This window comes from Ascidiella aspersa, chromosome 1, assembly GCF_963924565.1.
Source record: "Ascidiella aspersa chromosome 1, kaAscAspe10.2, whole genome shotgun sequence".
NCBI classification, from domain to species: Eukaryota; Metazoa; Chordata; class Ascidiacea; order Phlebobranchia; family Ascidiidae; genus Ascidiella; species Ascidiella aspersa.
The window spans coordinates 21,495,777-21,518,616 of record NC_139447.1 but is presented as its reverse complement, the minus strand read 5'-3'; the positions used below and the strand labels follow the sequence as shown (position 1 = coordinate 21,518,616).

General features: G+C 35.2%; 2 protein-coding genes across 5 annotated transcripts in view; one reads left to right on the top strand and one right to left on the bottom strand.

Moving 5' to 3' along the window:
* LOC146168258 (zinc finger RNA-binding protein-like) overlaps window positions 1-1,173 on the top strand; it is a 38,780-nt gene extending 37,607 nt beyond the window's left edge. For 3 of the 4 annotated variants that reach the window (XM_083389110.1, XM_083389109.1, XM_083389108.1), the window contains 3 exons: window positions 39-134; window positions 211-420; window positions 480-1,173. In XM_083389110.1, the coding sequence (XP_083245236.1) occupies window positions 39-134; window positions 211-420; window positions 480-626 (453 nt within the window). In that variant the 3' untranslated portion in view covers window positions 627-1,173. Of the gene's footprint in view, window positions 1-38; window positions 135-210; window positions 421-479 lie in introns of those variants that run through there. The other variant, XR_014497104.1, reaches the window with a different exon arrangement.
* On the bottom strand, window positions 108-22,840 carry LOC146168257 (protein FAM81A-like). The gene is made up of 7 exons (XM_083389111.1): window positions 21,581-22,840; window positions 19,128-19,231; window positions 18,932-19,061; window positions 17,468-17,581; window positions 17,268-17,396; window positions 2,542-2,672; window positions 108-983 (listed from the first exon to the last, which is right to left on the bottom strand). Exons 1-7 carry the CDS (start codon window positions 21,677-21,679, stop codon window positions 794-796), a joined length of 897 nt encoding a protein of 298 aa, XP_083245237.1. The 5' UTR covers window positions 21,680-22,840; the 3' UTR covers window positions 108-793.

Here is a 22,840-nt window from a genome sequence, read left to right as displayed (position 1 = left end):
TTGATTTAAATCTTAAAAAATAATATATATTTTACTAGGCTAAGGCTACTGGTTTGCAGTCCTGCGTCTTAGTAACACGCATTATGAAGGACCTCTGTGTACGTGTTCCTACCTGGAGTCCTCTCTCAAATTGGGTAGGCACCAAACAATAAGTGTAATTTTTGTAAGGAACTTTTTATTCCAATAAATACAAAAACTTCGTCGATACAGGCGGTTGAGCTTTTGGTCGAAAGAGTAATTGCCAGTGCAAAGATAGCCTTATCACCAAGTGTTGCCCTTCTGAGAGTGTTTGAGGCACTTGCTTGCGGCGTGCTGTTGCCTGGTGGACCTGGTATTCTTGATCCATGTGAGCGCCAACCGACAGATGCTGCGGTTGCACTAACTAAACAAGAACGAGAAGATATCACTGCCTCCGCTCAGGTATGTCATTCTTGTTATAACGTAGGCCAACTTTTGTAACGAAAGCGTTTTATTAACAGCATGCGCTGAGACTTTTAAGCTTCAAGAAAATACATAAAGTGCTAAGCATGGAAGCTCTTTCGGAGAATCAAGTTTCACTAAAGAGGCAACAGGATGTAGATGACCAGGGTTTTTGTGTACAAACCAAGAAGATAAAGGCTGAATAGAAAATGTTGTAAACGACTTTAACGTTTCCATCAATTTCCTTGCAGTTAACCAACCGACGTTTTTTGTTGAAATAAAACGTTTGTGAATAAAAGTTACAAACATAAACACAACTATATTGCACACTAACACTAAAAAGGGTGAATAAACAGTGCACTAACAGATTTAACTAAATCAGTACAATCATTTTCTTAATGTTGTCGATATCTCTCCCAACTTCATCTTTGACTAGCTTGATCTTTCCATCGACTAAATGGTTTGTTGTCGCAATGCTCTCCTTGACAGATTCGAAACCTTGTCTGTATTCAGATTTGAATCGAAGAAAGTCTGATTCCATTTTGTTGCTGATGCGGTCGATTCTAAAAATATTAACAAATAGGCCCACTGTTATCCCGACCGAAACGCAAAAAGAAAGGACAATTTCCGTTTCAGTCAAATTAATAGATTACGTCGATATACGTACTAGTAGTATTATTATCATCCATCACATTTGAATCAACGTCTTCCTTCAGAATTAACTTTGACGTTTCATTTGTTCGCTTTACCCGTTTCGAAAAAAGTTACCAACACACATGCCGGTTTAACAAGAACCGTTTTGCCGGGAAGTCTGGGGCTTTATCTATTGTTTTACAAATAAATTCCTACAATCACTCCATAGCTGGGGTTAGAATAAAGATGTATTTCATTGCCAGTCAATTTCTCGCACGAATTTGCGATAAAAAAGGACTAAATGTATTCACAATGTTTACGACGAATTCTGACAAGCTGGGCCCAGCCCAGAGATAAATGAGCAACTTGTGATTAATCAAGCCGAAAAATTGACCTAATGAATTTCTGTTTAAATGAATTTCATCTTTAAGCTATTTTTCGAAATAGTTGCCAGGATTTAAAACGATCACAAAATCCATACATTGACAATAATATTTCATAGGATTATTGAGCATGGATACACACCTTTTTAATTATGGTATGAACTTTGGTAGCATATAGGTTTTGAAAGTTTTAAATATTAAAAAAAGTTGATCAAGTTAATGCTTAACAGCAAAATGCCTGCAAACGTACTCTAATGCACAAACAATCAAACCCGGAACATTTAACAAAAGGGATGCAAGACCGGGCTACAAACAAACTAGCCTGCGGTTAGGTTTGAATTCATTACCTTTTTTTATTTACCAAACCTGGGGACCCTCGGTCTATCGACTGAGCTACACGTAGGCTCAGTGGGAGCCAATCAAGCACTGTATCCTAATTATGCCGACCGATTTTGGTTAGCCTTTCCGAAGGTATCCGGTACATAATTAATGTTAGTTATCGTTGGTCAGTACGAATCCAGAATGACTTGATCATACAAATGCACGCTTCAGTCACATCAGGAATATTTCGCCTTTCTGAAAGCTATACGTAAATTCCTTTTTTATAACGTAATATAATTAGGACAGAACTTATTATATACCGTCAATATTGCAATAATAGCTTTCATTTAAGGTCCGTAGGCTTGCAGTATTTTAGGGAAACTTTAAAATCTAAACGTATGTTATTCAGTGTTGTAAACAAGTCATTTTATAAGTCCAAGTCAAGTCTTTTCAAATAAATAACAAGTCATAATTAGAGCAAGTCATGTTTTTGTCATAAAAATAAAACGTTGAACTATTAGAATTTTTAAACTCGTATGATTATGAACAATAACTGAACTAAAAATTAAGGAAAACGGAACATATAGCAAGCAATTTGTTTTTTGTGCAAAAAATTGGACAAATTACTCAATTTTATAAAAAAAATATTCAATTACAACACCAAGTTGCAGTTACCCCGACTATTGTCACTGCAAACGTCCGGGAGATGCAACGACATGTTAACGCCTTAAATGTGCAATGGATTTACTTGTTAAATAGTGTTTTAAATCCTTTCTACTAATACCTTTGAGACAATTCTGATTGATCAACCTTATCTTTTAATTGGAGTGTGCATCTCTTGTATTCTTCCCGGCATTCTTCGACCGATCGCTGGAGAGAATCAAATCTTTCTAATACCTTTGTTTCAAAAGTTTCCTATGACAACATCAAGAGTGTTAAGTGATGTTGCCAGATTAACCCATTCTATATAGTATATCGGATGCCAACCCATAAAGGGCCAAACCATCACAGACTAAAAATCAACAATTTCAACGAAAAAATGTGATTACACAAAATCCGCAAAAAAATCGTAAAACGCAATCGACTATTGTAGGCGAGTCCCTAAAAAGTCCCCTTTTTGACATTTTTATTAAGAAGACACTATGATGTTCTTTAATTCGTAGAAATTATTAGGACCTTTAGCAAGAGTTAATTAAACGTTGACAACCTATGTAACATATCCGTTTTACTTTGATATACGTAAGATGTATGAAGAAAATTAGTTTAATCAACAAGTAGCCTGTTTGCCCAGTGTTTTGATCGCTAAACTGGTATGTTTGACAATAATGCTCTGTTGTTTGTAGATAATTAATTAAATAGAAAACGGTGTTTAAAAACAGAGATTAAAGATGTCATTTTAATCAAAACGGTTTTGCAGACAGATGAAATACTTTTCTAAAAAATTACTAAAACGTTTTGAAAAAAAGTCTTATATCGACAGGTATTTGATAATTGGTTCAATTTTAAAACAGTTATTCTGCAGAAGAAAATTCAAACAATGCAAAACACATTTATTACCAGTTTTTGGCAATAAGAACTATCATAGGCAGTCAAGTTACAAAAACATCAACAGAAGAGTGACTTAAAACACCCTGTGTTTCGAGTTGGTGTAAAACTTACTTATTTTTTGGACTGTTTTCTTTATTTATTCCAAGTTTGATAAATAAAGTGTTAAGCAATTATCGTGAAGAGGGAGTCAGAGTGAACTTTTACCAGGGATCTGATTCGGTGTTTCGGCGCTGAAAATTTGTGTAACCCAAAGACAAGCAATGAAGTATCACTTCGGATTAAATAAGTTGGACGATTGTACTTAAGCTGTTCGATTTAGCAAGGAGACCTACCTCCACTTAATGCCTCAATGCGTGTTTCACTTCCTTCTCATGGAAGTCTTGAATTCATGGGCGCTCCCCTGGAATTTTAAATTGCGGTCGACCAAACAAGAGACAAAAAAAACATCGTTTGCGTTTGATTTGGTTTCGCATTAGCTCAAGACGCGTGACGTAATTACATTAAAAACAGTGCTAAGTGAAATATTAAAAACATTGCTAAAGTGAAATTTTGTTAACCAGTGATAAAAACGGTTAGTGAGTGGTCTTTGACTAAAACCGTTGCGTTTTTCGTATTCCGCGGTGATCGTGTAGCCGAAATTGTAGAAAAGCAAAGGCACTGGTCGTCCCTGTTTTGCGTGGTTTAACACGCGCCACTTACAAACAGGGTGGCATTCGACTGCGACAAATATATATATATATATGGTTCAACATCAATGCAAAGTACATGTTTTATCTTGAACATGTCTTCAAATAGTTTCCCCTAATGACGTTGCAACAACACGCAGAGATTCATTCAGTTGAATTATATTTATTATAAAGAAACTCGCAGGAAATTCAATGTGGTTTATTTAGGAGAAACTTATTCCCACACAAAAATCTGTTCGTTTCAACAGTTCCGAAATGTGTTTTCAAAATTATATCAACATTAAGCATAATCGCATATAGGCGAAGCTTTATCTATAATTTAGTAGTGCACTTTAGGGAGATCATAGCAGCTAGACCTTGAATATTTTTGTGGAAGGCAATGAACGGTTAGTTTGTTACAAAAAAGGATAAAATAACAAAATAACCATCAAATATTTATTTTGTTTGTAAAATTATAAAAAAAATTGCATAGTCTTTATCAGAAGACTGTCACTGAAAAAGTATTCCTTGCAATAGGTGAACACGGCAAACTTTTGACCCTTCAACAAACCAAAAACTGTAATATATAATGTTAAAAAATAACCTGGTAAAAAAACTATTTATAATACCACTTAAACTAACATTCCACAAATACAAATTAGCCCTACAAATACCCCTTGACAAAATATATAACAAGCGAAACCCCGTCTAGTTATATGGGCAGAAAATTTATTTTCGGGACATATCTTGTTTTTGTCCGAAGCTTTATAGAAAAAACATACATCGTAGAACCTTCAAATTTTCAGACATGGCGTAGAGTGGTATGTAGGTGCTTTGTAGAATTTTATGAGGCTGCACCCCCAGGGGCCTTTGCTTGGGGGGCAAAAACCCGAAATATTGCGTTTTAGCTCTTTGTAGCTAACGACTGCCATCTAACAGCAGAAAAACTTTCATACAGAATTCGTTCATATTCGCTTGCTTTGTCCAGCTTGTGAAGTGACGATGCGACTTGACGCCTGCTACGCTTTATTGTCCCGCGCGTGAGACTTTCATTGTGCGAAGTGGCTCATCTAAAACTGGGCACGTGCGACTTGCATTTTAAAAAGAGGCTTCTCTTTAGTAAAATTACTTAATGCTTTTAAGAAACAACATATTTTACCGCCGCAAATTTAAATGCGAAATCTGGTGGCAACTCCAATCCAACATATCAACACCAGGCCTACACAACTTAAAATTGTGTGTTGATATGTTGCATTGGAGTAACATACGAAACAGGTGCAAATAGCAAATATTCTCCAAATCGTATTTCATCGTACTGTCGCGGTAATACACAAAGAGGTAAGGCCGTGGCGAGTAGGAATGTTCAAAGCAGAATATCGGCGACTCATTTATAATGCTTGCTTTAAATGCGGTGTCAGCGTTTTTTTCGGGCGACCAATTACTTCGCGATAAGCTTCGCCTAATAATCGAGTGTCAATAGGGTGTATTTACCGCCGCAAATTTAAATGCGAAATCTTGAGGCAGTGTACGCCTCTCTGTTAGCACCTGTAGTGCACGTTGGTCCAACCAACATACCAATATCAGGCCTAAACAACTAGCAAAACTTCGATTTAATAGTTTGCGTATTAGGCACATAATAGTGTTTTTCATATTGTTTGAAACTAAGCCTGTTTTAACAGTGATTGCTCGGACCAAGCCATGGTAAACATTTACCGAGTAAAAGTTTACAAAAGTATAGCAAACCAAAGGCGTTAAACCATTTTAAGTCTTTAAGAAAATGATAATATTTTATTTTCAAACACGTAAGCTGGTCAAAATGTAATAAAATGGTCATACGCATTATCTATGTTTCGATCATTCCCCAAAATCTACGCCATATTTGAACCCCTTTCGCATCAAAGGCATACGTTAAGTGGGGATATTTTCGGCCCATATCTGTTTTTGCTTGCAAAAACAAGTTAAGGAAAAAAATATAATAGAAAATAAAAAATAAAAAAAAATTTGTAAATTGAAAATTAAAAAAAAACACAAAGCCCTGAAAATATACCCCCTGACAAAATATACAACAACCGCACCCCCGTCTAGTCTTTTTTGGTTTCCTATGGTATGTTTCAGACCGATTTTTGTCCGAAGCATTACAGAAAAAGTATACATCGTAGAACTTTCAAATTTCAGACATGACGTAGAGTGGTATGTAGGTGCTATGAAGAGGTTTATGAGGCTGTACCCCTAGGTGCCTTTGACTGGGGGGCACAAAACCTATATACAAAAATAAATCTTAAGAACACTTTGTTTATTTGGTTTAAATTGGCAAAATTTTCCATTTAAAAGGTGGCTTATTGGGCTCAAAGAGTTTTGCATATTGCTCGAACAACAGATTTAAAGTCTATTTGAACAGTGATTGTGCGGACCAAGCCATGGTAAAAAATCACCGAGTAAAATTGGCAAAAGCATAGCAAACACTACGCGGCAAACCATTTAAAAAAAATATTATATTCTCTTCTTAAACATGTTAGCTTGCCAAAATTTAATAACATGGCCGTACGCATTATCTACGTAAATTATTTTTTCGATCATTCCCCAAATACCTCGCCGTATTTTAATTTATTGTCGCGGTAATACATGAAGAGGCAAGGCCAGCATGTAATAAAGTTTTCACACATCGTATAAAGCAGAAAAGCATTGCTAGAAGCTTCATTTATATGACGTTCGTGAACTATGTCGCCAGATTGCACCATAAGTCGAAAAAGCTCAAAAGTTTTCTTGAAGGTAAAGCTTTCAGGCGTCAAGTGCCAGTTTGTCACAGTCTCTGGGAATGGGATTTTTGTTTTAAAGCACCAAAAATATAAATTAATCAATTTTAATTGCAGAACGATTCTAAAATTGATTTTGCATAGTCTCTACCAAACTAACGTATAATAAAATGAAACCCTGGCAACTACCCCTTTCGCATATTAGACATAAGAAGACTGGGCCCTTTAATTGGGGGGGCAAAACACCTAAAATAGTGTGACGTTATCGTTTTAGCTCTCTGTAGTTATCGACACCCATCTAGCGGTTGAAAAACGTCACTACAGAATTTGTTCATATTTGCTTGGTGTGTTCAGTTTGCGAAGCGACGAAGCGACAGACACCATGCTGCGCCTTTTATTGTCACTGGTAAAGTAACTCGCGCGTGCGACTAGCCATTAAGAAAGAGGCTTCATTTGGAAAATAACTTATTGCTGCTACAAAACAACATATTTTACCGCTGTAAATTTAAATGCGAAATTTGGTGGTAACGTAGACCTCTCTGTTAGCACCTGTTGTGCATGTTGCCTTAACCAACATACCAATACCAGGCCTAAACAACTAGCAAAACTTTCGATTTAATAGGTTGCGTGTTAGGCAGATAAAAGTGTTTTGCATATAGCTCGAAACTACAGATTTAAATCCTGTTTTAACAGTGATTATACGGACCAAGCCATGGTAAAAGTTTACCGAGTAAAAGTGGGCAAAAGTATGGCAAACCATAAGCGTTAAACCATTTTAAGAGAATGATAATATTTTCTTTTTAAACATGTTAGCTGGCCAAAATGTAATGACATGGCCGTACGCATTATATACGTAAATTATATTTATCTAATATATGTTTCGATCATTCCCCATATACTACGCCATATTTAAACCCGTTTCGCATCAAAGCCATATGTTAAGTGGGAAGTTTTCGGCCCATATCTGTTTTTGCTTGCAGAAACAAGTTAAGGAAAATAAAAAGATAAAACATAAAATAGACAATACAAAATATAACATATTAAAAAGAATATAAAATTAAATCAATTAACAATACTAAAAATATTAAAAATTAACAAAAATTAAAAAAAACACTAAGCCCTAAAAATATACAACAACCGCACCCCCGTCTAGTTTTAATATAGATTTGGCAAGATTTGTAGATCCGTCGGTCGATCGGCTGGTTGTTCTAAATAGCAAGAAACTAATAACAGGAGAAGCGGAAGAAGGCGCCCCTTCTCTCAAGCGTCGCGAAACTCTTAAAAAGAAAGAAACTCATTTTTATCCCAGTGAGAAAAAAGAGCCTCTTTCTATGCGAGAGAGACGGAGCAATGAGCGCGTGTCTCAATCGAGCGTCGTATTTTTCAAAATGGTCAAAGCAATTTTCATTGTTAAACGGTCACGGGTTTAAGCTTAATTGCTTCTTACAGCATGTTTAACCACCCAAAAGTTAGGCGGATTTCGAAAAATATCGCGTAAAATCGGCGGTTTTACAGTATTTCAGACTTGTACACTTATTGTGGGAAGTATTTAGTTAGCCCATTTACGACAAATCAGCAACAAATAGTAAAATAACGACCAGCGCATTTGCTTACTGTCACGCAAATCATTGCGATAATTTTTTTGTTGTTGTTTTTTGTTGACCAAGAATTTTGCAAACTACACTATTTTAACAAAACTGTGAGCTTAAATGTTGAACTTCGCAAAACCCCAACTTTTTAAGCTTGGCAATGCAGCGTCAAACGGTGAAGCAAGACTTTGTTAACAAAAATAGCCATGTCCCCATTTTGTTTTCCACTTTGCGTCTGGCATGGATTAACGAAAATTAAATGCTTCCTCAGCCCGTGGAAAGCGGCGGGAAAGCGACATTTGATTGAATAGCGTGTTGATAATTATCACATTTATCTGGGTGACGGTATAAAATCTAATTCTTCGCCTTCTTAAACTATAATTCCAATAAATTTTAGCATTTTTTTAGCATTTTAACAGCATAGAATAAAACAATAACATAGAACAGAAAACGCACCATTTGGTATGTGTTGCTTCTCTAATGCAGTGGTTCTATCTACCCCTTTGGAACGCTCTCGAACACTTAAATTATTTTTAAAAATGGACAACCCTAGTGATGGGATTTACCGTGACGGTATAAAATCTAATTCTTCGCCTTCTTAAACTATAATTCCAATAAATTTTAGCATTTTTTTAGCATTTTAACAGCATAGAATAAAACAATAACATAGAACAGAAAACGCACCATTTGGTATGTGTTGCTTCTCTAATGCAGTGGTTCTATCTACCCCTTTGGAACGTTCTCGAACACTTAAATTATTTTTAAAAATGGACAACCCTAGTGATGGGATTTACCGTGACGGTATAAAATCTAATTCTTCGCCTTCCTAAACTATAATTCCAATAAATTTTAGCATTTTTTTAGCATTTTAACAGCATAGAATAAAACAATAACATAGAACAGAAAACGCACCATTTGGTATGTGTTGCTTCTCTAATGCAGTGGTTCTATCTACCCCTTTGGAACGCTCTCGAACACTTAAATTATTTTTAAAAATGGACAACCCTAGTGATGGGATTTACCGTGCTACGTGTTTAAGGATGGAAATTAACATGTTTTAATTTTATTTTCCGAAAAATGGATTCTTTAAGAATAGCATATTAGGTATAATATATTTTTTCCTTTTTTTCAGAGTTTTCTGATTTAGGCTACCTATTTAGCATAAAGTTAAAAAAGAATTTTAAGATATGCTGAGAATAATGATGTGAATTAATTAAAGTTGCCTTAACATCAAACAAATTTCACGGAAAAGTAATTTTGTAACTATCGCTATTCACGCCGTTTTTTGCCGAAAGGCAACAATGGCTTCCCGCAGAGTCAACTTCGCGAATTCCCTTCCCCGCTGTCATCGCAATTTATTATATTCTTTTTCGAACGGCGCGCATAATTTTAAACTCCAGGCGTCCGATTGGGCGATATCACAATCGAGTTTGAACGTTTAGTATCAGAACATTGACAAAAGTTCTTATTCGTTTACGTAAGAAGGAAAAAATAAATTTATGTAATACACTGAATTTTAGCGTGCACTAAATTTTGACTTAACGTAGAAAAAGGCTTCATTTATATGACGTTCGTGAACTGTGTCGCCAGATTGGAGCATAAGCCAAAGTAAGCTCGGAAGTTTTCTTTAAGGTAAAGCTTTTAGGCGTCAAGTGCCAGTTTGTCATTGTCTCTGGAAATGATATGGGCCGAAAATTTATTTTCGGGACATATCTTGTTTTTGCCGCTATTCTTTTTTGGTTTGTATGGTTTTTATGGTTTGCTTGGTATGTTTCAGACCGATTTTTGTCCAGAGCATTATAGAAAAAGTGAACATTGTAGAACTTTCAAATTTTCAGACATGGCATAGAGTGGTATGAAGGTGCTATGTAGAGGTTTATGAGGCTGCACCCCTAGGCACCTCCAATTGGGGGACAAAATACAAAAGTGTTACGTCATCGTTTTAGTTCATAACAGCTATCTACTACTATCTAGCGGCAGAAAAACTTCAATTCAGAATGCTTTCATATCACTTGCTTTATTCAGTTGGAGTCGCGACGAGGCGGCTGCTGGCATCCCTGCTGTGCCTCATTGTCCTGCGCGTGCAACGTTTTTGTTCAAAGTGGCTTGCCTTTCATAAAGAGGCCTCTCTAAGTAAAAAAACCTACTGCTCTTACAACACAAAATATTTTACCACCACAAATTTAAATGCGAATCCTTGAGGCAGTGGACACATCTTTGTTAGCACCTGTTGTAATTGTTGTACCATTCAAACATATCAACACCAGGCCTAAACAAATATAATTATACAAGGGCCGCAACAACAAAAAGCTTAAGTTTAACGCATTCTCAACGACGACGTTACAAAGCTACGTCATAACATGGTGTCATAAATAAATAAATAAATATTGCGTTTATTGGATTTAAATTGGCAAAACTTTCAATATAAAAGGTGGCTTATTATGCACATAAACGTGTTTGCATATTGCTCATAACTACAGATTTAAACTCTGTTTCAACAGTGATTGCTCAGACCAACGCATGGTAAAAATTTACCCAGTAAAAGTTGGAAAAAGTATAGCAAACCATAGACGTTAAATCATTTAGAGAGAATGAAAATATTTGCTTTTTAAACTACGCAAATTTGTATTGATCAAATATATGTTTCGATAATTTCCCAAAATCTACGCCATATTTGAACCCCTTTCGCTTCAAAGCCATAAGTTATTATATTGTTATACACAACTTATAATTGTGTGTTGATATGTTGGATTGGACAGAACAGGTGCAAATAGCAAATATTCTCCAAATACGATTTTTTCAAATATTCTCCAAATCGTATTTCATCGTACTGTCGCGGTAATGCACAAAGAGGTAAGGCGGTGAATAAAGTTTCACCCACCGTACAACTAACGGAGGGAAGCATTGCGAGTAGAGATATTCAAAGCAGAATATCGGCGACTTATTTATAACGCTTGCTTTTAATGCGGCGTCAGCTTTTTTTTCGGGCGACCAATTACTTCGCGATAAGCTTTGCCTAACAATCAAGTGTCAGTAGGGTGTATTTACCGCCGCAAATTTAAATGCGAAATCTTGAGGCAGTCTACGCCTCTCTGTTAGCACCTGTTGTGCATCTTGCTCCAACCAGCATTCCAACATCAGGCTTAACATCTAGCAAAACTTTCGATTTAATAGTTTGCGTATTGAGCACATTATAGTGTTATTCATATTGTTGGAAACTACAGATTTAAATCCTGTTTTAACAGTGATTGCTCGGACCAAGCCATGGTAAAAAATTACCGAGTAAAAGTTTGCAAAACTATAGCAAACCATAGGCGTTAAACCATTTTAGTCTTCAAGAGAATGATAATATTTGATTTTCAAACACGTAAGCTGGTCAAAATGTAATGAAATGGCCATACGCATTATCTACGTAAATTCTATTTATCAAATATATGTTTCGATCATTCCCCAAATTCTACGCTATATTTGAACCCCTTTCGCATCAAAGGCATATTTTAAGTGGGGAAGTTTTCGGCCCATATCTGTTTTTGCTTGCAGAAACAAGTTAAGGAAAATGAAAAACAGAATATTTAATATAAAGTACACAATACAAATAATTAAAAAAAAATTGAAAAAAAAACAAAAAATTAAAATAAAGTAAAAATTGAAAATAAACACTAAAAAAATAAACAAGCCCTGAAAATATACCCCCTGACAAAATATACAACAACCGCACCCCCGTCTAGTATTTCTTTGATTTGAAGCGGCGCAAATAAAAATGAATAAATAAATAAAATACTTTTATTGCAAAATAATTACAAACATAGTTTTGCATAGTGTTTACCAAACTACCGTATGAGAACATGGACACTGGCAACTACCCCTTTCGCGACAAGCCATAAATTAAGGCGGAAATTTTTTGACCCAATATCTGTTTTTGCTTGCAGAAACAAGTGAAGGAAACTATAGAACATGCGACGTATACTAAACCTCGAACCAAAGTGAAATTAATAATATTTAAAAATAACCCTGTTAAGTAACGCTATATTTAACGGTTCACTTACACAACATAATACAAAAAAAGTTAAAAATAAAATAATCAATAAACACTAAACCTTGAAAACCTACCCCCACCCCCCGGCCAAACATAAAACAACCGCACCCCCGGCTAGTTTCTTTTAATTTAGCTACGTACGGAAATTAGTTTTATCCGAGCTATACGTACGACCAAAAAAGTGCCCAAATTTGTTTTATTTGAGCTATACGTACGACCAAAAAAGTACCCAAATTAGCTCATCGAAGATACGTACGAAACAAAACGCCACACAACAAACTACCAAGCGAATTCGCGGCTTAAGCGAGCGCAATACTGCAAATCAATAGACTCAATTTATGTCTGGGAGAAAATTATTAAATGAAACATATGTACACTCATATCTGCGTTAACAACTGAGATCTAGCCCTTCTGAAGTTGCTTTTTGACCGACGATTACGGCTTACGTATCATTAGTACACCGAAAGCCATTGCAGACTCACCGAATTTGTTTATCAATGATGCAAGCCGAGCAGGCAAGAAAAACAACTAGCCTGCAGTGAGGTTCGAACTCATGACCTCCGATCAAGCCGGGACCGTCGTTGTACCAACTGAGCTATGCAGGCTCAGAGAGGAGCGAGTCGAGAAACAACCATACGCCAATGCTTGCTTAATCTTTTAGTACAAGCAACTTCATATTGAAGAGGGTCCACAGTACCATATTATTTAATCAATGAAACATATTTTTTTTAGCCTGTTCTGCTTCAGATTCAGTGAGTCTGCAATGACTTTCGGTGCACTGGGAGAAATTAATGACGATTATTGCGACGCCTTTCGTGCTTTCCCGCGCATATTGCATCTCCAATGCAACGAAAACATGGACCAAGCAAACCAAATATAATTACAGATTATATTTACGAGCAAATAAAAACGGAAGTTGTAAACTGACTATTATTTGTTTGCGGTATTGCAACAACTTTTCATAGAAAGTTCGGTGAAAAAAGCGCGAATTTTAATAGACTTAAAAAAGGTTTTCCGCGTATCAAATTTGGGCACTTTGTGCCCTTATTTTTAGGCACCGGCGCACATGGTAAAAAAATAGAGGGAACACTACTGAAGACGCATGTTATAGCCGATGATTCAAAAAATATTGTGTAAGTTTAACATGTTACCAAATTGCAATGTTAGTGTTTATTTGAAATGACTAGTTATACACAACACTTGGCTAAGCACGTCACACATCTCGGGGAATCAGTAACAAACGATCGGGAATCAGTAACAAACGTACAACCTCAGTGATATTTTGCGAACTCTGCCTAATTTTTTCGTAGCTAACAGACTATAGGGAGCCATTAGGCTTTGGCCTAAATACCTCAATTTTTTCTCGGGTGGGGTTGTTGTCCGATGTCTGTCTAAATGACCTGGTGCCTATTGAAAGTAAGGATATTGACCGTGTGGTGAAATTAATTGCACTGATGTTTTACAAAAAAACAATTAATTTAACATCTTAAAATAACAACAAATATACCTATTCAAATTAGCAGAACTTATGTTAAATAGTAGTTTGATATGTTTAGTCTTTTTCATTTAGTAGACAAGATCAATTGACATATGTTCACGCTAACTATTGTAACAATGAGCAGTGCAATTAATTTATAAAAAAATAATACGTTTTTGTGATGTTCTGCAAACTGTTTGTATCACTCCACCCCCTTTTATGTCATCTTTAATAAGAATAAATTTCAACTAAGAAAAGCAATGTTTTAAATTAAGGGTTCAAGAAAGATGGCATTGTGTTTGCCATGAAACAATAGTGACACTATTATAACTTAAAAGTAAACCTACACTAATTTTTAATTCTTCGTGTCAAAGTCAAGTGACTAGTTTTCTAAGCGTTTTTCCTCATATTTACTTAATCCACATATTTATGAATAATGCCCGCTACAATTTTAATATAACTTTTCTAAGACATACAATCCCAGGATAGGATTGATTTTGGTTAAACTATGCAATATTTTACTTGCAAATACAGTCATGCATCAATGCAAACTTCTGACAAGCCTCAATTGAAAAAATATATCACGGGGTGGTGCCTTTAGTTATGTTAAATAATTGATGATAACCACCAAACTCTTGTTTTGCTTTGCTCTTTTGATAAAGCTTTAATTGGACAACTTAAATATATGTATGTTGTTTTTTAACTAAATTTTGTTTTATGGATATATATAATAAACTGGTTAAGTCAACAACCTCTGTTGAATGTTACAATACATAAATTTCAAGTCATCTTTTTAGGTATATTATAATTTTTTTATCCAAATTTAGTAACACCAGGACATCCCCTAATGGTCAAAGTACATTTAAAATTCAACTTTTTGTTTTGTCAATTTGGCTCCAACGGCCTAAAAAATGCTATATGAACCACTGTAAAACATAGTGCTAGAGCAGTGGTTCTTAATCTTTTTGCTACTGCATGCCCCTTAGATTTAAAATAATTATCATACCAAAAGCAATTACAAACCTTAATTCAAATTAAGAAATACTGGCGATGCCTTTGCTGGCGAAAAATATTATATATATATATATATATATATTTTAAGATATTTTAATTGTGTCTGACCTGAAGCGCTAGAGCAGGGGTCGGCAACCTACGGCCCGCAGGCTGGATCCGGCCCACCGACTCTTTGACAAACTAGACATGAGTCTATTTCACATACCTTTTGACTATTTTAACTACGTAATTGCGAAAAAATTTCGCGCTTTGCTAATGATCTTCTATGTATACAGGTTATTTAGGTTTTGATGCCGTCATTTCAACTAGATTAGCGATTCTTTACTGTTGCGCCGTGGAAGGCTGCTGTTAAATGTTTATCAACACAGCACAAAATGGGAAAAAGTCTTAATCAATATTGGATATATATTTTTTTAACATTTTTCTATTTTCGGAAATGTAATAAGAACTTGCCAAAAAAAAGAAATACCAGTATACCAAAAAATATTGAGCTCGCTTCGCTTGCCAGGTGCGCCTTGATTCCAACTATTAACAAACACTTAGCTAGATTAACTTTAAATGTTATCGTGCTTCTTCAAAGTAATTTTACTTTTCATTTGTTTTGACTCAACACTTAACTGTCTCCTTAAATGTAATTAAGCACGTTCTTAAGTGAAAAAAAATATCCGAGACCTGCCTGATTCATGGTTGTTCTAACATTTTAATAACACACTTCTTATTTATCATTTTGTGTGGCCCGCAGAGGCCTTTCAAGTTTGGTTTTGGCCCGCGATTAGAAAAAGGTTGCCGACCCCTGCGCTAGAGTATTTCTGTTGATACCAAAAGCAATTTGGTATTTTTGATTTTACCTATCAGTAAGACAACATGAAAATACAAAAATCAACCCTCAATTGCATGAAGCGCGAAAAAAATTGTGTTTATTTTTTTGAATAGAGTAAACTTTAATATAGCAGACCTGACAAGTTGGGTACACAAAAAAAATCATGAACTATTTTTCTTCGGTTACTTATTTACACATGGGTAAATTTGATGTAAAGTATGGGACAGCATTCAAGCAGAAATAACAACAAACAAACACAACAAGAAACCAATATAAAACTTAAATGTAGCGTCACCTCGATTGAGAACCACTGGCCTAGAGGCTTTTAGAATGCCTATTGCCTATATAATTATTGGATTAGATAGAAGATATTTTTTACATTTTGTGCAATAAATCCCTAACTGTACATCTTATTACCATTTATACAGCGTTCCATAGAATGTATTTATCAATGATATAATTAATGTTTCATTATGATGTTTTTTAGTGTAATACATTGGACCCATCTATGTTAGTGACAGCTAGGTATTTCATAGTGTAAATCCTTGGTTCCCAACCTTTTTGTTGTCACGGACACCTTTAGACAGGTTATTAGTTCTGTGGACCCCTACCTAAATTTTGCCTGTAACTCAATTAACATACTATTGACTATTGTAGGCCTAATAATTATGCTACTCAACCACTGTACTGTGTCAAATTGTTGCTGTTGTTGTTGAAGAAAGAAAGAAAGAACAACAGAACAAACGAACAAAAGTTGAATACACCATTGGCATAAAAGTTAAACAATAAACAATTTGACATAATACTAAAATAATGAAACTAGAAAACAGTGGGGAAAAATGTAGAAAGAGATAGGCTGACAACCAACCCGCTACATCTGCACAGCAGGGAAATAGGGCCAGAGGTTTTTAGCGGGAGTTGACCTTGCCATTATAGGACTTAGTCGCCCTTCGCCAATTGGTTCTCCTTGGGGATATAAATTAAAAAAAGAGTGACCCAAAAGGGTGGTTGTTGCCTTTCGTGAACTAAACGATTAAACTGTGGAGTTTTAGACAATGCAACAAGCATGTCATCTTCAACATCCTCTGCCTTATTCCTCATATATATTTCACTACACCCTGGTGCTTTCATTTAAATATTGACTATGACTATGCTTACCAGTACATACCTACTGGCCTACCAGTACAACATAGTCTCCAACTGCAAGCAGTGGTGACGTTCCCGCCACTATGAGGTCAACTTCGGTTGCACCGCATGCTTTCTATTACGTAATAGACGAGCCAATCCTGATTTGACTGTAATCGACATGCATCATGGTATATATAGTATTGTAGTGTAAGGTCAACGTACACACCGTAGGCACCAGCATGGAATTATTTTAATGCATACCGGTACAGTTTATTCTCACGGGTTTGAGCTTGACACATGTGCATTTAAAGAGAGAAATGAAAGTAAAAAGATCGCCTTTTCGTTTTTTCCCCAAAATTCATTAAGGTAATCACGGACCCCCTAGGGGTCTGTGGACCCCAGGTTGGGAACCACTGGTTTAAATCAAGCATGTAATATAATAACTGGTTTGATGTGGTCTACTTGGCTAACACTACATACTTGTCTGCTATGAGCGGAGTTTGCATTCAACTCTACAATCTGCATCAACTGTTGTTCAATCCGCAAGCGTTCCATTTCAGCCCATTTCTTGTTCCTCTCAATATTTATTCGAATATCTTCAATGATGCGCTAAACAATTAAAACTATATGTAATATATTTGTGTATTTATATTAAATCAAGCACAAAACCATGAATGCACCTTCAATCTTAAGTCAATGTCTTCCATCTGCTTGTTACTTGTACCTTTAATAGAATGAAGTTTGCCGTCCTGGTCGCTTAACAGTTTGTCCAAGCGACTTGTCATTGCAGCCATCTAAAGTAATTTCAAATAGAAAACATGTCATTTAGATATGTTCATATGTTTATCTATCACTAATTATACTATGTAAATCACGCTAGAGCTACAGCTTTTTAATTCACAAAGCCTACAAATATTATTATAAAATGTACTGCTTAAGCTTGTATTTTGTGGTAGCCAACTAGAAAGACACTAATTGTGTTGCCTCCTCCTTAACGTACTTAACTGTCCAAGAGTCACACATAACAAATTGACAACGACTTAGGCAAATTTTACTGTGTAGTGACCACTATTGACTACATAAAAAGCAGCATATGACTCGTGACCCATGGTTATTTTAACCAGTAGCTCTGCACAATATCGCTTTATGAACACGCAAAATTGCTTACTGCAGCTTACTACTTTCACAAGCCGTTGTTATTATGTAAAATATAAGGCATTGAGTTTTTTAATCTGGGTCAAAGAACTTGAATAAATATGAATAAACGAAGTTTCTCACTCCTTTGTCAAAGTGAAATAATTAATAAGCACACAACTCTGAAATAAGCATGTTTCTTAGAAAAAAACATGTCAGTGTTTTCTAAGACACTGCACCCAAAAATAAGCACGGTATGGCAACCCTAGTTTTGCAGTCAAATAATGTACTGCAAAGACTACAATGTTACTATGGCCATAAACAATACTTGACCATCTACTGTGCATAACCTCACTGAATATTGGCCTAAAGTTGACCTTAAGTAGCGCATTTTGTCCAAGGCCAGCATGTTTTACTGCAAATGTGACATTTGCAAATTTTATACAGTTAAGGAAATTGAGCTCCGCAATTGGCATTGCACTTTAGGAGCTCGCCCAATAACACTTGATTGACACTTAACTATTAGGCGAAGGAGACATGAACTAATTGGTCGAAAAATTGCTTGACACTTCACTTAAAGCAAGCATGTAAGTATGTCACTATAGTGACATGTGTTTTCTAAAACTTGCCACTCACTCACGTTTAAACAATTAGGTGCAACCACTGGCAAAAAACATCAAATTATATCGGTTTCAATTACCTGAAATATACTGCAGAATTAATGCAAGGATTCAATATTCTACTTTGAACATCCATACATATGATTTAAAAAAAACAATGAATTTGCACCATTTATTAATAACCATTTGGGTACTAGTCCACTTGTATGAGAAAAAAAGTTTTTATCTAAAAATATACTTAGTAATGTTTTATTGAGAAACATTGACTTAGACACCAATAGAGTAGCAACTGTTAAGGTGAGAGCCATAGGTGGAATACAATTAACTGTAAGTTATAAAAAATTCAAAATTAAATAACTAATTTGAAAATATTTATTGTTAGTTTAGTACATCTTTCTCCATTTGTTCAGTTTTGCTTTTGTTGGTGTCTGCTGATTGTTGAATGCGATTCGCTTCAATTTGTGCATTGCTTGAAACTAGTCTTATATCTTGAGCAAGACGGGCTATTGAGCTGTCGCATCTGAAGGAAAACTCAATTTAACCATGGATATAAATGTTTCAAAAAAAGGATAAAAGGTAATATTACCTTACAACCCTGCCCCGAAGGTCAGAAACACCAGCTTGTGCAAAGTGCTCAACATTTCTTGTTTGGATATTGAAATCACAAACATTTGCATCCCTTGTTTGGAGCTATAGATATATAAAAACATGTTTAGCAGTCTAGAGAAGCCTAGGCCAGGAATGGCAAGCCACTTAATAGAATAATTTAATAGTTTAAATTAGTCAAAGCAGAAGAAAAAAAAATCTTCTTCATACACTAATAAAACTAAAGCTTCTCCGAACAAATTAGAAACTGTGAAGAAAAATTAAAGTTAGACAGTTTGGAGATAACCCTTTAAGTTAAAACAGGGTTTTTTGCAGGGGTGAATAGGGTGAAGTCAAAAATGGATGATAGCTTGCGAAACAACATAAGTTATTTTGTGCTGTTATATACAGAAGAGATATATTGTTTTCATATCATGAGACAAGGGTGAATGAAATCTGGAAATAGATGCTAGGGGTGAACAAAACTAAAAAAGTTTAAGAAGCACTGTTCTGATTTCTATTCTTTTTAAGATCATCTGGCATGTCTGGAAAGAAAGTTAAGTCACTCTTTTTAAAATGAATGTGTGCTTATCGCACAAAAGACCTAACAATGGCAATATCGCTAGATTAAATCAAGCACAAGTCTCACAAAAATCAGCTCTTATAAATGGATAAAAAGAAAAGTTATACTAATTCTTATTAATAGATTGCTTCTTTCAGACTAAATTTATGTTTGCTTGGTGGTAAATGGTAAAATAGTTTTTAAAATTGAGATCTATTTTTTTAACCAAAGGTTGAAAGATGTGTTTTTATAATTTGAAATAACCACAATATCGAAGGCTCGTAGAGCATATTTTAGAGATATATAATACAACTATGAGGCCTACAGTATGTTACAAAACCTTGCTAGCAATAAGAGACAAATAATGGTATACGAAAAAATAATCTACTCATTCTGGTTGAGGTGCGCCGCCCTGTTATAAGAGATCTCTAAGTGAGTCATTAATTTGATATTTTTATCAACTTTATTATTATTTTTTATTTGTGTGTCATGTAGTACAGGTTCCACCTATCCCAAGGAAAGAAAAAGAAACAAACAGATAAACACTTTGGGTATGACTTTTTACCACATAAGAGATTTACGCAATAGTTGGCCTGTGGTGTTTAAAATAGTAAGTAGTCTGATAATTTAACAACCAACTTTTGCTGGAAGCATATGTCAGTTGGCTGTCAATCAGCACTTACCCAGAGCATACTGCACTGCATTGGCAAGTGAGAAAGTGCAAAATCTCAGCCCGAGAGATACATTGGCTAAAAAACGCTAAATCAATTTATTTGCAAGGAGCAATTTATAGCTCTGTTAACCAGTCCATTAGGTCAGAACTGCCCCATTTTGTAAGGCATAATATCCTTTTTTGTTTGATTTTTTGTCAGAGTTTATTTTCAAAAATGCTATTTTGAACAGTTGTTTTCTCTGTAGAGCACCTTTCTCAGCTAGTTCAGGTTATTTATAAACTTAGGTGCATTTAACACACCCATTAGTGCAATAGTTTATTCCCTATGCCTAGAAACAAGAGCCATGTACACAATTCACAACACTGAAGTATTTTTTCTCACACAAAAGGTTAACAATATTTTGATTTACAGAGTTAGGCACTGTTGATGTTCCTGGCTGTTGCTGTCTGTGCTAATACCCGGTCTTGGTGTAACAACAGCCTCTTCAACTGAAGCAGATTCTACAAAAAGTGGCCGAAATATGACGGTCATGTTTTGGGGCCTTATTTTTATGAAATTATATGTACCGCTAATTTTTTTTTCTATAAGCATATTCTAATAATAAATAATTTGCAGGCAATGACAGGATTGTTTTTCTCTCAACCACAGGTTGGATATTAGGTGACTTTATCCATGTGGTGCACATTTTGGGAAAATTGTGACATGAGAATATCCGGGAAAAATAACCTTCGTTTTGTATTGCACAAAATGTGTATATAATTCCCAACAGTCTCGTGCATGAAACTTAGCTACTGATAGTGTAATTGTGGATGTACCGAAATCACTCAAACATTGGCAGACTTTTTTACGATTTGTACACTAGGGTTTAGCAACTGGCACCCAGCCACCCGAGTGTCAGTGACACACAAGTTTGTTTCCCATCTAAAGGTTAGCTTTTAAATCAATTACATAATCAGAACAACCCAAAAGGCTGTAAGTAATAGCACCATGCAACAGCATTATCAAATTTCATTTAATTTTATCAATTAAATCTTCTAAATATACTATTTAGTCAAAACATCACCAGGCATTTTGTCTTGCATGCATAAATTGTGTTAAAATACTTTTACTAATTTATTAGTGTTAAAGGATTATTTTATAATTTTGCTCTAATGCAACAAATCCCATTAATAAAAATAACTTTTGAATTATAAACCTACAAATGTACTTTTATCTCACCTGCAACTTTATAGCTTCAATGTCACGACTGAGTTTTTCCACAGTAGTGTTAATTGTGCGGATATGCTCATGCCAAAGTTTTTGCAAAGCAATATCCATTGTTTAATCCTTACTTTTTTTAGGATTTAATTGGTCTAAAAATAATTGTATGCATTTTAAGTAAATACAATAAGAAATTGACCATGCAGGGTTAATATTGACTTAAAATTTTACTTGCCAAGCTGCACTCACCAGAGGAAATAATGCTTGCCAAAAATTGGCATGCCGTCTGCGAATTTCTTTCCTACTGTTTTAACCAATGCTTTAACCTGTCTTGTATTTTGGTGCGCCTACATAGTTCCCTTTACCAAGTGTGATACGCTAGTTCAAATCGTTCTTGTACTTTCGCAATGTAGTAAATCTGATAACAACGTTCAATTTTTTTCGTTAGGCACTTGCTAGTTTGGTGAGTGGGTGTTAATAAGCACTTGCCCAGAGCAAATTGCACTCATATTGGTAGGTGTAAAATTTCAACCGCAAATTTTAGGGCTTTATTTTTTTTTTAATATGACTTGTCTACCAATCAGCACTTGCCTGAACAAAACAACACTTGCTAAAAATGTCATTAGGTCTGCGAATTACGGGTAAGGTCTTTCTGTTTCGGGACATAAACAGTTCATACATGGCCGGCCTTGGTTGTTTTCCATTGTATAGTATGTGTTGGACTTTTTTGGCTGTTTGCAAGTTGTTCATGAAATAATTGGATTTGTGTCCTTGGCGTTTAACATAATTTGTTGCATATCAATAAATAGGTTTTATAGCAACAAATTTTTGCTGTAAGCACTCATTGTGGGTGTCATTCAGTTCCCTGAGGCAAATCGATTAAAATTCAGCCTAGATTCGCACCTAAAAACTTTTTCGTTACAAAAAATTTATGCCTGTATTTTGGGATCACTAGGACAACTGCAGTGGAATGAATTAAACCGGCAGGTCGGATTTGACTTGCGGGTTGTAGTTAGGTAACCCCTACTCTATACCAGGGGTTCTCAAACTGTGGTAGAAAAGAAAATAAATGCATAAGAGTTTATTTTACTCAAACTGTGATGATTTTTCTCAACAGTGATTTAAAAAAAGATTTGCTGGCATTAACGTGACTAGCGAGCAAAAACTGTAAACTTACCGAGTGCAGGGTTTAAGATAAAACCACCATGCTGCTCTTGCTAATGACTTGCTACTAGACATCAAGTCATTAGCATGTAAACATCACTGTTATTGGAATGC

Coding starts and splice junctions, on each gene's coding strand:
- LOC146168257 (XM_083389111.1), bottom strand. CDS start 21,679: ATGGATATTGCTTTGCAAAAACTTTGGCATGAGCATATCCGCACAATT. Junction 19,232..21,580: donor TTGAAGCTATAAAGTTGCAG/GTGAGATAAAAG, acceptor ATATATCTATAG/CTCCAAACAAGGGATGCAAA. Junction 17,582..18,931: donor CTGAACAAATGGAGAAAGAT/GTACTAAACTAA, acceptor AAATTACTTTAG/ATGGCTGCAATGACAAGTCG.